At 41.0% G+C, this 18,551-nt stretch overlaps 1 protein-coding gene across 2 annotated transcripts in view; it reads left to right on the top strand.

The window, feature by feature from the left end:
- Positions 1–18,551, top strand: part of ASAP2 (ArfGAP with SH3 domain, ankyrin repeat and PH domain 2) — a 774,383-nt gene that overhangs the window by 383,461 nt on the left and 372,371 nt on the right. For both annotated transcript variants that reach the window (XM_053709709.1, XM_053709708.1), the window contains exon 4: positions 7,692–7,766. In XM_053709709.1, coding sequence (XP_053565684.1) covers positions 7,692–7,766 — 75 coding nt within the window. The remainder of the gene's footprint in view (positions 1–7,691; positions 7,767–18,551) is intronic.

Below are 18,551 nucleotides of genomic sequence, written 5' to 3'. Positions count from 1 at the left end.
ACAACCCGGGTTGACAATTCTTTTTTCTGTGTGGTGGTGGTTAGTTCTTAGAGTATAGTCTGTGGTACTAGTGTTTCTACGCGTTTCACTCCTTTCGGAGCTTTATCAAGAACGTTTTGTGGGCAATTACGTTTTTTGGGCAACTTTATTGAGGGTACACTTGGCTTATTTTTTGGGTCTCAGAACCCACATGGCTAGTTTAAAACCGCTGTGGTGCGGTTCTTTGAGACTGTAGAGACATTGAGTGAGATGGGCGGGGCCTATTTTCGCGCCTCAGATGCGCAGTTGTTTTCACTCAGCAAGCAGCAAGCTCCTACTCCTGAGGGCCCTTGTGAATGTTTTGGGCCAAATCGAAGCTTTAACCCCATATTTACTATCCCTGAGGGCAGGTAGGCGCCACAGCAGGGCTGTGGCAAGGTGCTGGGGGTGTTTTATTAGGCCTAATTTCAATCCGGTTTGCACATTAAAGGGTTAAATGTTAATTTTCCTTGTGGGGCAAACTTAACTACACATATTAAGTCTGCTTGCAAAATTTTGAAAAATTTGGTGCATTTTAAAGCAGTTTTGCAGAACGTGTATGCTTTTTTTCTCTTAAAGGCGCAGTACCGTCTTTTAAGATTGTTATTTTTTCACTAAAGAAAGTGTTTTCAAGCTTGTTTGTGTTCATTACTAGTCTGTACAACATGTCTGACATTGAGGAAAGCCAATGTTCAATGTGTTTAGAAGCCATTGTGGAACCCCCACTTAAAATGTGTCCCTCATGCACTGAAAGGGCAATAAATTGCAAAGAACATATTTTAGCTAATAAAAGTATGTCGCAGGATGATTCTCAGTCAGAAGGGAATCGGGTTATGCCATCTAATTCTCCCCAAGTGTCACAACCATTAACGCCCGCACAAGCGACGCCAAGTACTTCTAGTGCGTCTAATTCTTTCACCCTGCAAGATATGGCCGCAGTTATGAATACTACCCTCACAGAGTTTTTATCCAAGCTGCCTGGGTTGCAGGGGAAGTGCAGTAGGTCTGGTGTGAGAGTAAATACTGAGCCCTCTGACGCTTTATTAGCCATATCCGATGTACCCTCACAATGTTCTGAGTTGGGGTGAGGGATTTGCTGTCTGAGGGAGAGATTTCTGATTCAGGAAAGATGTTCCCTCAGACAGACTCAGATATGACGGCTTTTAAATTTAAACTAGAACACCTCCACTTATTGCTCAGGGAGGTTTTAGCGACTCTGGATGATTGTGACGCTATTGTAGTTCCAGAGAAATTGTGTAGAATGGACAGATATCTAGAGGTTCCTGCCTACACTGATGTTTTTCCTGTCCCTAAGAGGATTTCGGACATTGTTACTAAGGAATGGGATAGACCAGGTATTCGGTTCTCTCCCCCTCCTACTTTTAAGAAAATGTTTCCCATATCAGACACCATGCGGGATTCGTGGCAGACGGTCCCTAAGGTGGAGGGAGCTATTTCTACCCTGGCTAATCGTACAACTATACCTATTGAGGACAGTTGTGCTTTCAAAGATCCTATGGATAAAAAATTAGAGGGTCTTCTGAAGAAAATATTTGCTCATCAGGATTTTCTTCTGCAACCTATAGCGTGCATTGTTCCTCTAACTACTGCAGCTGCTTTTTAGTTCGAGGCTCTGGAGGAGGCTCTTCAGGTTGAGACCCCATTAGATGATATTCTGGATAGAATTAAGGCTCTCAAGCTAGCTAATTCTTTCATTACAGATGCCGCTTTTCAACTGGCTAAATTAGCGGCAAAGAATTCAGAATTTGCCATTTTAGCGCGTAGAGCGTTATGGCTTAAGTCCTGGTCTGCTGATGTGTCATCAAAATCTAAGCTTTTAGCTATCCCTTTCAAAGGTAAGACCCTATTCGGGCCTGAACTGAAAGAGATCATGTCAGACATCACTGGAGGGAAAGGCCATGCCCTTCCTCAGGATAAGACAACTAAGATGAGGACCAAACAAAATAATTTTCGTTCCTTTCAAAACTTCAAAGGTGGTCCCTCTGCCTCTTCCCCTGCTGCAAAACAAGAGGGGAATTTTACTCAATCCAAGACAGTCTGGAGACCTAACCAGACTTGGAACAAAGGTAAACAGGCCAAGAAGCCCGCTGCTGCCATCAAGACAGCATGAAGGGGTAGCCCCCGATCCGGGACCGGATCTAGTAGGGGGCTGACTTTCTCTCTTTGCTCAGGCTTGGGCAAGAGACGTTCAGGACTCCTGGGCGTTAGAAATCGTAACCCAGGGGTATCTTCTAGATTTCAAAAATTCTCCAAGGGGGAGATTCCATCTTTCTCAATTGTCTGTAAACCAGACAAAAAGAGAGGCGTTCTTATGCTGTGTAGAAGACCTATATACCATGGGAGTGATCTGCCCAGTTCCGAAAAAAGAACAGGGGCAGGGGTTTTACTCCAATCTGTTTGTAGTTCCCAAAAAAGAGGGATCCTTCAGACCAATTTTAGATCTCAAGATCCTAAACAAATTTCTCAGAGTCCCATCCTTCAAGATGGAGACCATCCGGACTATTTTACCAATGATCCAGGAGGGTCAATATATGACCACCGTGGACTTAAATGATGCGTATCTACACATCCCTATCCACAAAGATCATCACCAGTTCCTCAGGTTCGCCTTTCTGGACAAGCATTACTAGTTTGTGGCTCTTCCCTTCGGGTTGGCCACAGCTCCCAGAATTTTCACAAAGGTGCTAGGGTCCCTTCTGGCGGTTCTAAGGCCGCGGGGCATAGCAGTGGCGCCTTATCTGGACGATATCTTAATTCAGGCGTCAACTTTCCAACTAGCCAAATCTCACATGGATATCGTGTTGGCTTTTCTAAGATCTTACGGGTGGAAGATGAACGTAAAAAAGAGTTCACTTATCCCCTTCACAAGAGTTCCATTCCTGGGAACTCTGATAGATTCGGTAGACATGATAATCTTTCTGATGGAGGTCAGGAAATCAAAGATTTTAACCACCTGCAGAACTCTTCATTCCATTCCTCTGCCGGCCGTGTCTCAGTGTATGGAGGTAATCGAACTAATGGTAGCGGCAATGGACATAGTTCCGTTTGCTCGCTTGCATCTCAGACCACTGCAACTATGCATGGTCAATCAGTGGAATGGGGATTATGCAAATTTATCTCCTCAGATAAATCTGGATCAAGAGACCAGAGACTCTCTTCTTTGGTGGTTGTCACAGGATCATCTGTCCCAGAGAATGTGTTTCCGCAGGCCAGCATGGGTCATAGTGACGACGGACGCGAGCCTATTGGGCTGGGGTGCAGTCTGGAATTCCCTGAAAGCACAGGGTATGTGGACTCAGGAGGAGGCTCTCCTCCCGATAAATATTCTAGAACTGAGAGCGATATTCAATGCGCTTCAGGCGTGGCCTCATCTGGCTTTGGCCAGATTCATAAGATTCCAGTCGGACAATATCACGACTGTAGCATATATCAATCATCAGGGGGAACAAAGAGTTCGCTAGCGATGATGGAGGTTTCCAAAATAATTTGATGGGCAGAGGCTCACTATTGCCATCTATCAGCAATCTACAGGGAGTGCAGAATTATTAGGCAAGTTGTATTTTTGAGGATTAATTTTATTATTGAACAACAACCATGTTCTCAATGAACCCAAAAAACTCATTAATATCAAAGCTGAATAGTTTTGGAAGTAGTTTTTAGTTTGTTTTTAGTTATAGCTATTTTAGGGGGATATCTGTGTGTGCAGGTGACTATTACTGTGCATAATTATTAGGCAACTTAACAAAAAACAAATATATACCCATTTCAATTATTTATTTTTACCAGTGAAACCAATATAACATCTCAACATTCACAAATACACATTTCTGACATTCAAAAACAAAACAAAAACAAATCAGTGACCAATATAGCCACCTTTCTTTGCAAGGACACTCCAAAGCCTGCCATCCATGGATTCTGTCAGTGTTTTGATCTGTTCACCATCAACATTGCGTGCAGCAGCAACCACAGCCTCCCAGACACTGTTCAGAGAGGTGTACTGTTTTCCCTCCTTGTAAATCTCACATTTGATGATGGACCACAGGTTCTCAATGGGGTCCAGATCAGGTGAACAAGGAGGCCATGTCATTAGATTTTCTTCTTTTATACCCTTTCTTCCCAGCCACGCTGTGGAGTACTTGGACGCGTGTGATGGAGCATTGTCCTGCATGAAAATCATGTTTTTCTTGAAGGATGCAGACTTCTTCCTGTACCACTGCTTGAAGAAGGTGTCTTCCAGAAACTGGCAGTAGGACTGGGAGTTGAGCTTGACTCCATCCTCAACCCGAAAAGGCCCCACAAGCTCATCTTTGATGATACCAGCCCAAACCAGTACTCCACCTCCACCTTGCTGGTGTCTGAGTCGGACTGGAGCTCTCTGCCCTTTACCAATCCAGCCACGGGCCCATCCATCTGGCCCATCAAGACTCACTCTCATTTCATCAGTCCATAAAACCTTAGAAAATCAGTCTTGAGATATTTCTTGGCCCAGTCTTGACGTTTCAGCTTGTGTGTCTTGTTCAGTGGTGGTCGTCTTTCAGCCTTTCTTACCTTGGCCATGTCTCTGAGTATTGCACACCTTGTGCTTTTGGGCACTCCAGTGATGTTGCAGCTCTGAAATATGGCCAAACTGGTGGCAAGTGGCATCTTGGCAGCTGCACGCTTGACTTTTCTCAGTTCATGGGCAGTTATTTTGCGCCTTGGTTTTTCCACACGCTTCTTGCGACCCTGTTGACTATTTTGAATGAAACGCTTGATTGTTCGATGATCACGCTTCAGAAGCTTTGCAATTTTAAGAGTGCTGCATCCCTCTGCAAGATATCTCACTATTTTTAACGTTTCTGAGCCTGTCAAGTCCTTCTTTTGACCCATTTTGCCAAAGGAAAGGAAGTTGCCTAATAATTATGCACACCTGATATAGGGTGTTGATGTCATTAGACCACACCCCTTCTCATTACAGAGATGCACATCACCTAATATGCTTAATTGGTAGTAGGCTTTCGAGCCTATACAGCTTGAAGTAAGACAACATGCATAAAGAGGATGATGTGGTCAAAATACTAATTTGCCTAATAATTCTGCACTCCCTGTATATCCCAGGAGTGGAGAACTGGGAGGCGGATTTTCTGAGTCGTCAGACTTTTCATGCGGGGCACACCAGAATTGGATCTGATGGCATCTCGTCAGAATGCCAAACTTCCTTGTTAAGGGTCCAGATCGAGGGATCCTCAAGCAGTACTGATAGATGCTCTAGCAGTACCTTGGTCGTTCAACCTGGCTTATGTGTTTCCACCATTTCCTCTCCTTCCTCGTCTGATCGCCAGAATCAAACAGGAGAGAGCTTTGGTGATTTTGATAGCACCTGCGTGGCCACGTAGGACTTGGTATGCAGATCTGGTGGACATGTCATCTCTGCCACCGTGGTCTCTGCCACTGAGACAGGACCTTCTCATTCAGGGTCCGTTCCAACATCCAAATCTAGTTTCTCTGCTTCTGACTGCCTGGAGATTGAACGCTTGATTTTATCCAAGCGGGGATTCTCGGAGTCGATCATAGATACCTTGATTCAGGCTCGAAGCCTGTCACTAGGAAAATTTATCATAAGATATGGCGTAAATATCTTTATTGGTGCGAATCCAAAGGCTACTCATGGAGTAAGATAAGGATTCCTAGGATTTTGTCCTTTCTCCAAGATGGATTGGAGAAGGGGTTATCAGCTAGTTCCTTAAAGGGACAGCTATCTGCTTTGTCAATTTTACTGCACAAGCGTCTGGCAGATGTTCCAGACGTTCAGTCGTTCTGTCAGGCTTTAGTTAGAATCAAGCCTGTGTTTAAACCTGTTGCTCCTCCATGGAGTTTGAATTTAGTTCTTAAAGTTCTTCAAGGGGTTCCGTTTGAACCTATGCATTCCATAGATATTAAACTTTTATCTTGGAAAGTTCTGTTTTTAGTTGCTATCTCTTTGGCTCGAAGAGTTTCTGAGCTATCTGCATTGCAATGCGACTTGCCTTATCTGGTTTTCCATGCTGATAAGGTGGTTTTGCGTACCAAACCTGGATTCCTTCCTAAGGTTATTACCAATAAGAATATTAATCAGGAAATTGTGGTTCCTTCTCTGTGTCCTAATCCTTCCTCTAAGAAGGAGCGTCTGTTGCAGAACTTGGACGTGGTTCGTGCTTTGAAGTTTTACTTGCAAGCGACCAAAGATTTCCGTCAAACATCTTCTTTGTTGTCTATTCTGGAAAATGTAGAGGTCAAAAAGCTACGGCTACCTCTCTTTCTTTTTGGCTGAAAAGCATCATCCGTTTGGCATACGAGACTGCTGGACAGCAGCCTCCTGAAAGAATTACAGCTCGCTCTACTAGAGCGGTGGCTTCCACATGGGCTTTTAAAAATGATGCTTCTGTTGAACAGATTTGTAAGGCTGCGACTTGGTCTTCGCTTCATACCTTTTCCAAATTTTACAAATTTGATATTTTTGCTTCTTCGGAGGCTATTTTTAGGAGAAAAATTCTTCAAGCAGTGGTGCCTTCTGTTTAGCCATCTGTCTTGTCCCTCCCGTTCATCCGTGTCCTGTAGCTTTGGTATTGTATCCCACAAGTAATGGATGAATCCGTGGACTCATCGTACCTTATAGAAGAAAAGTAAATTTATGCTTACCTGATAAATTTATTTCTTCTATGGTACGACGAGTCCACGGCCCGCCCTGTCATTTTAAGACAGATGATATTTTTTGATTTTAAACTTCAGTCACCTCTGCATCTTTTAGGTTCTCCTTTTTCTTCCTGTACCTTCGGTCGAATGACTAGGGGGTGGAGCTAAGGGAGGAGCTATATAGACAGCTCTGCTGTGGTGCTCTTTGCCACTTCCTGTTAGCAGGCGATAATATCCCACAAGTAATGGATGAATCCGTGGACTCTTCGTACCATAGAAGAAATTAATTTATCAGGTAAGCATAAATTTACTTTTTTGGTTTGCCTTTCTGTTTAATAACATTATAATATAAGCCTTACTGCACCTCAGTGGTTTTAAAGATACACTTTGCCTTATAAACACAAAAAAGGTCTCTGGTTTAAATTTAACACACAAAAAAGACTAAAGAAAAAGGCAGCGTTATTTTGCAGCATCTTTTTCATTTCATACTTATTGTATACACACATACGTGCTTGTTTGTCTATATGTACTGAGAGCTAGCTGAGCACATCAATTGGCAAGGGACTTATGTGCCACCCATCACCAGCTAGCTCCCTGCAGTGCACTGTTGCTCATGAGCCTACCTAGGTATGACTTTCAAGTTAGTATAACAAGAGAACAAAACAAATTTGATAACATAAGCAAATTAAAAAGTTGTTTAAAATGTTCCATCTTGATGCACAGTTGTCCCTCCAAGTCATGAAAGATGAATTTTAACTTTACTATCCCTTTAATTTTATAGGATCTGTGATGAATTATAATTATATCAACTTTCTTTTTAAATTGTCTTTACACGTAATAGTTTTTTTAGTACTTTTATATGGCTAAACCATGCTGTTCTCATCTAGTACATGACCAGTTAATTTATATTACTTTAGTTAATAGATATACATATGTGTGTGTGTGCTTTTAACATAGAAATTATTCAGTTTCATTAATTGGTTTGTCTATTCTTTCAGGTGCAGAATATGAACAACATCATTACCTTCCCATTGGATAGCTTACTGAAGGGAGACCTTAAAGGAGTCAAAGGGGTATGTGAGTGCATTGTGTCTATCCTATATTAGCATATGTTGTAATGCTAACAAATTGCCATAATAAATAGTATTTTGTCATTTCTTCCCTTTCTAATATACAGTATATGATCAATTGGCTTTACTAGGCTGTCATCCAAGGGGTTAAAGCCCTGTAGTCATCTGTGTGACAGCATTGGTCTAATGTCAAGATAAATGGAAGCTAATATCCTCTGCTCTTGCCCTTTCAAATGTCACTACTCCCCACTTTACCAAATCTGTTAGTTTACTTTGGAGACATGAACAATTGCTATATTAAGTGTCTGGGGGTTAATAGGATGCTCTCTCTTGACCCTGAGCAGTCCTGTTACCATAGTAACCTCATACAATAGAGATTCTGATAACTTTGATTTTAAGAATTGACAGTGTTGCTTTTCTAAAGTACAGAAGAAATACTAAGGCTTTAAGGTTTACAAATGGGCAATTTCTTCAGCATGCTTTATTCTTTAAATAAAGACGAGCTGCTGGTTACAGGAGGCGATTTTGGTCTTTTTATGTTCTAAACTATCGGTGTTTGATTTTGATGGTTTTGATCTTACAAAGAAGAACATAAGAGTTAGAAAGTCCAGACCACAAACCTTTTTCTTATAATATTTTGAAAGAATAAAACTGAACAAAAGCTTTCTGCAGACCTGGAAAAAAAAAAAAAAAAAAAAAAAATATGAATCTCTGTGAAAGTAAATCTTACTAAGCTCCCTATCAAAATAGGTCATTTGTAGAGGACTGGGCCATTTCTTTCATGTAATTAGCAAGAGTCCATGAGCTAGTGACGTATGGGATATACATTCCTACCAGGAGGGGCAAAGTTTCCCAAACCTCAAAATGCCTATAAATACACCCCTCACCACACCCACAATTCAGTTTTTACAAACTTTGCCTCCGATGGAGGTGGTGAAGTAAGTTTGTGCTAGATTCTACGTTGATATGCGCTCCGCAGCAAGTTGGAGCCCGGTTTTCCTCTCAGCGTGCAGTGAATGTCAGAGGGATGTGAGGAGTATTGCCTATTTGAATGCAGTGATCTCCTTCTAAGGGGTCTATTTCATAGGTTCTCTGTTATCGGTCGTAGAGATTCATCTCTTACCTCCCTTTTCAGATCGACGATATACTCTTATATATACCATTACCTCTGCTGATTCTCGTTTCAGTACTGGTTTGGCTATCTACTATATGTAGATGAGTGTCCTGGGGTAAGTAAGTCTTATTTTCTGTGACACTCCTAGCTATGGTTGGGCACTTTGTTTATAAAGTTCTAAATATATGTATTCAAACATTTATTTGCCTTGACTCAGAATGTTCAACTTTCCTTATTTTCAGACAGTCAGTTTCATATTTGGGATAATGCATTTTAACATTTTTCTTACCTTAAAATTTGACTTTTTCCCTGTGGGCTGTTAGGCTCGCGGGGGCTGAAAATGCTTCATTTTATTGCGTCATTCTTGGCGCGGACTTTTTTGGCGCAAAAATTCTATTTCCGTTTCCGGCGTCATACGTGTCGCCGGAAGTTGCGTCATTTTTTGACGTTATTTTGCGCCAAAAATGTCGGCGTTCCGGATGTGGCGTCATTTTTGGCGCCAAAAAGCATTTAGGCGCCAAATAATGTGGGCGTCTTATTTGGCGCGAAAAAATATGGGCGTCACTTTTGTCTCCACATTATTTAAGTCTCATTTTTTATTGCTTCTGGTTGCTAGAAGCTTGTTCTTTGGCATTTTTTCCCATTCCTGAAACTGTCATTTAAGGAATTTGATCAATTTTGCTTTATATATATGTTGTTTTTTCTCTTACATATTGCAAGATGTCTCACGTTGCATCTGAGTCAGAAGATACTACAGGAAAATCGCTGTCAAGTGCTGAATCTACCAAAGCTAAGTGTATCTGCTGTAAACTTTTGGTAGCTATTTCTCCAGCTGTTGTTTGTATTGATTGTCATGACAAACTTGTTAAAGCAGATAATTTTTCCTTTAGTAAAGTACCATTGCCTGTTGCAGTTCCTTCAACATCTAAGGTGCAGAATGTTCCTGATAATATAAGAGATTTTGTTTCTGAATCCATAAAGAAGGCTATGTCTGTTATTTCTCCTTCTAGTAAACGTAAAAAATCTTTTAAAACTTCTCTCCCTACAGATGAATTTTTAACTGAACATCATCATTCTGATTCTGATGATTCCTCTGGTTCAGAGGATTCTGTCTCAGAGGTTGATGCTGATAAATCTTCATATTTATTTAAAATGGAATTTATTCGTTCTTTACTTAAAGAAGTCCTAATTGCTTTAGAAATAGAGGATTCTGGTCCTCTTGATACTAAATCTAAACGTTTAAATAAGGTTTTTAAATCTCCTGTAGTTATTCCAGAAGTTTTTCCTGTCCCTGATGCTATTTCTGCAGTAATTTCCAAAGAATGGGATAATTTGGGTAATTCATTTACTCCTTCTAAACGTTTTAAGCAATTATATCCTGTGCCGTCTGACAGACTAGAATTTTGGGACAAGATCCCTAAAGTTGATGGGGCTATTTCTACCCTTGCTAAACGTACTACTATTCCTACGTCAGATGGTACTTCGTTTAAGGATCCTCTAGATAGGAAAATTGAGTCCTTTCTAAGAAAAGCTTATCTGTGTTCAGGTAATCTTCTTAGACCTGCTATATCTTTGGCTGATGTTGCTGCAGCTTCAACTTTTTGGTTGGAAACTTTAGCGCAACAAGTAACACATCGTGATTCTCATGATATTATTATTCTTCTTCAACATGCTAATAATTTTATCTGTGATGCCATTTTTGATATTATCAGAGTTGATGTCAGGTTTATGTCTCTAGCTATTTTAGCTAGAAGAGCTTTATGGCTTAAAACTTGGAATGCTGATATGGCTTCTAAATCAACTTTAATTTCCATTTCTTTCCAGGGTAACAAATTATTTGGTTCTCAGTTGGATTCCATTATTTCAACTGTTACTGGTGGGAAAGGAACTTTTTTACCACAGGATAAAAAATCTAAAGGTAAAAACAGGGCTAATAATCGTTTTCGTTCCTTTCGTTTCAACAAAGAACAAAAGCCTGATCCTACATCCTCAGGAGCAGTTTCAGTTTGGAGACCATCTCCAGTTTGGAATAAATCCAAGCCAGCTAGAAAGGCAAAGCCTGCTTCTAAGTCCACATGAAGGTGCGGCCCTCATTCCAGCTCAGCTGGTAGGGGGCAGGTTACGTTTTTTCAAGGAAATTTGGATCAATTCTGTTCACAATCTTTGGATTCAGAGCATTGTTTCAGAAGGGTACAGAATTGGTTTCAAGTTGAGACCTCCTGCAAAGAGATTTTTTCTTTCCCGTGTCCCAGTAAATCCAGTAAAAGCTCAAGCATTTCTGAAATGTGTTTCAGATCTAGAGTTGACTGGAGTAATTATGCCAGTTCCAGTTCCGGAACAGGGGATGGGGTTTTATTCAAATCTCTTCATTGTACCAAAGAAGGAGAATTCTTTCAGACCAGTTCTGGATCTAAAAATATTGAATCGTTATGTAAGGATACCAACGTTCAAGATGGTAACTGTAAGGACTATCTTACCTTTTGTTCAGCAAGGGAATTATATGTCCACAATAGATTTACAGGATGCATATCTGCATATTCCGATTCATCCAGATCATTATCAGTTTCTGAGATTCTCGTTTCTGGACAAGCATTACCAGTTTGTGGCTCTGCCGTTTGGCCTAGCTACAGCTCCAAGAATTTTTACAAAGGTTCTCGGTGCCCTGCTGTCTGTAATCAGAGAACAGGGTATTGTGGTATTTCCTTATTTGGACGATATCTTGGTACTTGCTCAGTCTTTACATTTAGCAGAATCTCATACGAATCGACTTGTGTTGTTTCTTCAAGATCATGGTTGGAGGATCAATTTACCAAAAAGTTCTTTGATTCCTCAGACAAGGGTAACCTTTCTGGGTTTCCAGATGGATTCAGTGTCCATGACTCTGTCTTTAACAGACAAGAGACATCTAAAGTTGATTACAGCTTGTCGAAACCTTCAGTCACAATCATTCCCTTCGGTAGCCTTATGCATGGAAATTCTAGGTCTTATGACTGCTGCATCGGACGCGATCCCCTTTGCTCGTTTTCACATGCGACCTCTTCAGCTCTGTATGCTGAAGCAATGGTGCAAGGATTACACGAAGATATCTCAATTAATATCTTTAAAACCGATTGTTCGACACTCTCTAACATGGTGGACAGATCACCATCGTTTAATTCAGGGGGCTTCTTTTGTGCTTCCGACCTGGACTGTAATTTCAACAGATGCAAGTCTCACAGGTTGGGGAGCTGTGTGGGGATCTCTGACGGCACAAGGAGTTTGGGAATCTCAGGAGGTGAGATTACCGATCAATATTTTGGAACTCCGTGCAATTTTCAGAGCTCTTCAGTTTTGGCCTCTTCTGAAGAGAGAATCGTTCATTTGTTTTCAGACAGACAATGTCACAACTGTGGCATACATCAATCATCAAGGAGGGACTCACAGTCCTCTGGCTATGAAAGAAGTATCTCGAATTTTGGTTTGGGCGGAATCCAGCTCCTGTCTAATCTCTGCGGTTCATATCCCAGGTGTAGACAATTGGGAAGCGGATTATCTCAGTCGCCAAACGTTGCATCCGGGCGAATGGTCTCTTCACCCAGAGGTATTTCTTCAGATTGTTCAAATGTGGGAACTTCCAGAAATAGATCTGATGGCGTCCCATCTAAACAAGAAACTTCCCAGGTATCTGTCCAGATCCCGGGATCCTCAGGCGGAGGCAGTGGATGCATTATCACTTCCTTGGAAGTATCATCCTGCCTATATCTTTCCGCCTCTAATTCTTCTTCCAAGAGTAATCTCCAAGATTCTGAAGGAATGCTCGTTTGTTCTGCTGGTAGCTCCGGCATGGCCTCACAGGTTTTGGTATGCGGATCTTGTCCGGATGGCCTCTTGCCAACCGTGGACTCTTCCGTTAAGACCAGACCTTCTGTCACAAGGTCCTTTTTTCCATCAGGATCTGAAATCCTTAAATTTAAAGGTATGGAGATTGAACGCTTGATTATTGGTCAAAGAGGTTTCTCTGACTCTGTGATTAATACTATGTTACAGGCTCGTAAATCTGTATCTAGAGAGATATATTATAGAGTCTGGAAGACTTATATTTCTTGGTGTCTTTCTCATCATTTTTCCTGGCATTCTTTTAGAATACCGAGAATTTTACAGTTCCTTCAGGATGGTTTAGATAAAGGTTTGTCCGCAAGTTCTTTGAAAGGACAAATCTCTGCTCTTTCTGTTCTTTTTCACAGAAAGATTGCTATTCTTCCTGATATTCATTGTTTTGTACAAGCTTTGGTTCGTATAAAACCTGTCATTAAGTCAATTTCTCCTCCTTGGAGTTTGAATTTGGTTCTGGGAGCTCTTCAAGCTCCTCCGTTTGAACCTATGCATTCATTGGACATTAAATTACTTTCTTGGAAAGTTTTGTTCCTTTTGGCCATCTCTTCTGCCAGAAGAGTTTCTGAATTATCTGCTCTTTCTTGTGAGTCTCCTTTTCTGATTTTTCATCAGGATAAGGCGGTGTTGCGAACTTCTTTTGAATTTTTACCTAAAGTTGTGAATTCCAACAACATTAGTAGAGAAATTGTGGTTCCTTCATTATGTCCTAATCCTAAGAATTCTAAGGAGAAATCGTTGCATTCTTTGGATGTTGTTAGAGCTTTGAAATATTATGTTGAAGCTACGAAATCTTTTCGTAAGACTTCTAGTCTATTTGTTATCTTTTCCGGTTCTAGAAAAGGCCAGAAAGCTTCTGCCATTTCTTTGGCATCTTGGTTGAAATCTTTAATTCATCTTGCCTATGTTGAGTCGGGTAAAACTCCGCCTCAGAGAATTACAGCTCATTCTACTAGGTCAGTTTCTACTTCCTGGGCGTTTAGGAATGAAGCTTCGGTTGACCAGATCTGCAAAGCAGCGACTTGGTCCTCTTTGCATACTTTTACTAAATTCTACCATTTTGATGTATTTTCTTCTTCTGAAGCAGTTTTTGGTAGAAAAGTACTTCAGGCAGCGGTTTCAGTTTGAATCTTCTGCTTATGTTTTTCGTTAAACTTTATTTTGGGTGTGGATTATTTTCAGCAGGAATTGGCTGTCTTTATTTTATCCCTCCCTCTCTAGTGACTCTTGTGTGGAAAGATCCACTTCTTGGGTAGTCATTATCCCATACGTCACTAGCTCATGGACTCTTGCTAATTACATGAAAGAAAACATAATTTATGTAAGAACTTACCTGATAAATTCATTTCTTTCATATTAGCAAGAGTCCATGAGGCCCGCCCTTTTTTTGTGGTGGTTATGATTTTGTATAAAGCACAATTATTCCAATTCCTTATTTTATATGCTTTCGCACTTTTTTATCACCCCACTTCTTGGCTATTCGTTAAACTGAATTGTGGGTGTGGTGAGGGGTGTATTTATAGGCATTTTGAGGTTTGGGAAACTTTGCCCCTCCTGGTAGGAATGTATATCCCATACGTCACTAACTCATGGACTCTTGCTAATATGAAAGAAATGAATTTATCAGGTAAGTTCTTACATAAATTATGTTTTTCTGTGGCCTTATTTAACGTTCTCTCATTATTTCTAAATGAATGGTTCAGTTTATTATAAATGTGAGATATTGCTTAATATAATGTCATTTATTGTTCAAGCTGGTTGATGAGTTCACTTGTGTGGAAATAGCGGTCAGCATTAGTCCTAACAGGCCTAGACATTTGCTTCATATATGCATTTATTTGCCATTCTCAACTATATATATAAATATCTTTAACCCAATTCAGGAAACAACTGAATAAAGGATACACATACAGATACACTCTCTGCCCTGATCTTGAAGTGGACTTGTTGAAATAAAACATAACTGTTATTAATGAAATAAAAAAATAGAAAAAAGTAACATTTCTCCTACATTGGTGTATCCGGTCCACGGCTTCATCCTTACTTGTGGGATATTCTCATTCCCTACAGGAAGTGGCAAAGAGAACACACAGCAGAGCTGTCCATATAGCTCCCCTTAGGCTCTGCCCCCCCCAGTCATTCTCTTTGCCGCTCTAACTAGTAGCATCTCCACGGGGGTGTTAAAGAGTATGTGGTGTTAGTTGTAGTTTTTTATTTCTTCTATCAAGAGTTTTTTTATTTTAAAATAGTGCCGGCTTGTACTATTTACTCTGAAGCAGAAAGTGATGAAGATTTCTGCTGAGAGGAATATGATTTTAGCACCAATAACTAAAATCCATTTCTGTTCCAACGCAGGACTGTTGAATACCAGAGAACATCAGTTGGGGGGAACAGTTTGCAGGCTTAACTGCTTCAGGTATGATCAGTCATTTTTCTAACAAGACCATGTAATGCTAGAAGACTGTCAGAAATTCCCTCAGGGATAGGTAAGCCATTTTTCTTAGACTCTGTATAAAATGATGGCTTATATTAAGGGCTCTATGCTGGTTGACACTTGTGGGCTTAATCGATTGCTTTTTAGCATGTTCTCAGTATAAATAAGGTGTTTTTTAAGACTTTAAAACACTTTTTGGGGTTTAATCTGCGCCTGGCACTTATTTGGTCACCTAAGTTAGTCAGAAAGGCCCCTCCACTCTGGAATGAGGAGGAAGGAGGCCTCATTTTCGCGCCTCAATTGCGCAGTAGTTTTGACTAGGCAGTTCATGCAGCTTCACGTGGGGAGTCCAGAAACATCAGAAATTACTTCCGAGAGGCTTATTTCTTACTTAAATAATCCCTAAGGAAGGTAAAAGCCACAGTGGAGGCTGTGGCATTGTACTGTAGTGTTTTTTAACCGGTTAATTGCTGTTATAGCTCCGGTTTGGGCATTAAGGGGTTAATTGGTTTGAAAATTTGTGTGCAATCTTTTCAATGCATTAAGACACTGTGGTGAAAATTTCATTAAAATCGGATGTTTCCTTGATGGTTTTTTGATGTTTCAGTAATAAAGTGTGCACTTTTATTATTTAAAGACACAGTAACGTTTTTGTCAAAAATAATTTTTATTGCATTGAAGTTCAGTTTAAGTCTGTCAAACATGTCTGACCCTTCAGATAGCCTATGTTCTGTATGTGTAAAGGCCAAGGTGGTTCCCCCATTAAATTTATGTGTGAAGTGTGCCATAGCGTCCAAACAGCTTAAGGACCATACAATCACGCTTAAAAATATAGCCCAAGATGATTCTTTAGCTGAAGGTAGTGAGGATAGCCCGCTATCCCCTCCTTCTGTGTCAATACCAGCTATGCCCGCACAAGCGATGCCCAGTACATCTAGCGCACCAATTGCTATTACTATGCAACAGTTAGCAGCAGTAATGGATAATTCTCTCGCAGCATTTTTATCCAAACTGCCAGCTTTTCCAAGGAAGCGTGATTGCTCAGTTTTAAATACAGCAGATGAGCAAGCAGACGCAGAAGATAATTTATCTGTAGTGCCCTCACATCAATCTGACTTGGCGGTGAGGGAGGGCCTGTCTGAAGGAGAAATTTCTGACACAGGAAAAGTTTCTCAGCAGGCAGAGCATTTAAATTTAAGCTAGAACACCTCCGCGCCCTACTTAAGGAGGTCCTAGCTACACTTGATGATTGTGACCCTTTGGTGGTCCCTGAAAAATTGTGTAAAATGGTAAAATTCTTAGAGGTCCCAGTACACACTGATGCGTTTCCGATACCTAAGAGGGTGGCGGATATAGTGACTAGGGAGTGGGAGAGACCAGGTGTACCTTCCCCCCCCCCCCCCCACCTATATTTAAGAAAATGTTCCCCATTGTTGACCCCAGAAAGGACACGTGGCAGACGGTCCCTAAGGTAGAGGGGGCAGTTTCAACACTAGCTAAACGCATGACTATACCAATAGAAGATAGTTGCGCTTTCAAAGATCCTATGGATAAAAAATTAGAAGGTTTGCTTAAGAAAATTTTTGTCCAACAAGGTTTTCTTCTTCAACCAATTTCTTGCATTATTCCTGTAACGGCAGCGTCTTTTTGGTTTGAGGAATTAGAAAACTCGCTCCAGAAGGAGACTTCTTATGATGAAGTCATGGACAGAATTCACGCTCTGAAGTTGGCTAATGCCTTCATTACAGATGCCGCTTTTCAGTTAGCTAAGTTAGCGGCGAAAAATTCAAGTTTTGCAATCATGGCGCGCAGAGCGCTTTGGCTAAAATCTTGGTCGGCGGATGTATCGTCCAAAACAAAATTGCTTAATATTCCTTTCAAGGGTAAGACCCTATTCGGGCCAGAGTTGAAAGAAATTATTTCGGATATCACTGTAGGAAAGGGCCATGCCCTCCCACAAGATAGACCTTTCAAAGCTAAAAATAAGTCTAATTTTCGTTCCTTTCGCAACTTCAGGAACGGACCTGCTTCTACCTCTACAGCCACTAGGCAAGAGGGTAACGCATCCCAGCCCAAACCAGCATGGAAACCATTGCAAGGCTGGAACAAAGGTAAACAGGCCAAGAAGCCTGCTGCTGCTACCAAGACAGCATGAAAGGTTAGCCCCCGATCCGGGACCGGATCTAGTAGGGGGCAGACTATCTCTCTTTGCTCAGGCTTGGGCAAGAGATGTTCCGGACCCCTGGGCACTAGAAATTGTCTCTCAGGGGTATCTTCTAGAATTCAAGGACTTTCCTCCAAAGGGAAGGTACCACAAGTCTCGCTTATCTTTAGACCAGATAAAGAGACAGGCATTCTTACATTGCGTAGAAGATCTTTTAAAAATGGGAGTGATACACCCAGTTCCGACAGCAGAACAAGGACTGGGTTTTTACTCAAACCTGTTTGTAGTTCCCAAAAAGGAAGGAACTTTCAGACCAATTCTGGATTTAAAAATCCTAAACAAATTCCTCAGAGTTCCATCATTCAAAATGGAAACCATTCGGACAATTTTACCAATGAACCAGGAGGGTCAATATATGACTACCGTGGACTTAAAGGATGCGTACCTGCATATTCCTATCCACAAAGATCACCATCAGTTCCTGAGGTTCGCCTTTCTGGACAAGCATTACCAGTTCGTGGCTCTTCCTTTCGGATTGGCCACTGCTCCCAGAATTTTCACAAAGGTGCTAGGGTCCCTTATAGCGGTGCTAAGGCCAAGGGGCATTGCAGTAGCACCTTACCTAGACGACATTTTCTTTTCTTTTTTTTTTTTTTCTTTTCAAAAAATACTTTATTGAAACAAAAATGTCATACAAGGCATTAAATAGTATTTTGTAACAGTATACATTCATAACCAATTTAACACTTATATCATGAAAAAGTCTCTCAATCTTGCCGCATTGGTGACACACATTATCCAGCAAAGTGTCTGTTCCATATCTCTGACACAGTCTTTGGAGAGAGCAATTAGTTGAATGAAATTGGTCTATTAACTTGTATAAATCTCTTTCTAACAACAGGGTAGAGAAGAGGAGGTTTTGTGAGACACAGTACATACTTGTTCTAGGAACACAAAATCACTTATCTACAGGTTACCTGTTTCTCTGACACACCTACCGTACCCATTTGCCAACATCTGCCTCTGTGTCTCTATCCGCCCCGCCTGCTAAACATTTGTGTGAGCCATGTGAAAGGTACCTGAGTCTCTTTTTGTGTTGTGATATCCTATTTTAGTCTACTGAGAAGTGTTGCTTCCATAAGAGTGACATTAGCTTGTGTGTTTCTATGGTGCCTGATTGTAGGTGATGGTATCTTTCCAAATGGA

This window comes from Bombina bombina, chromosome 4 (genome assembly GCF_027579735.1).
Source record: "Bombina bombina isolate aBomBom1 chromosome 4, aBomBom1.pri, whole genome shotgun sequence".
Taxonomy (NCBI): Eukaryota; Metazoa; Chordata; class Amphibia; order Anura; family Bombinatoridae; genus Bombina; species Bombina bombina.
The sequence above is the reverse complement of the archived record's forward strand: the minus strand, read 5'-3'. Positions and strand labels throughout refer to the sequence as shown.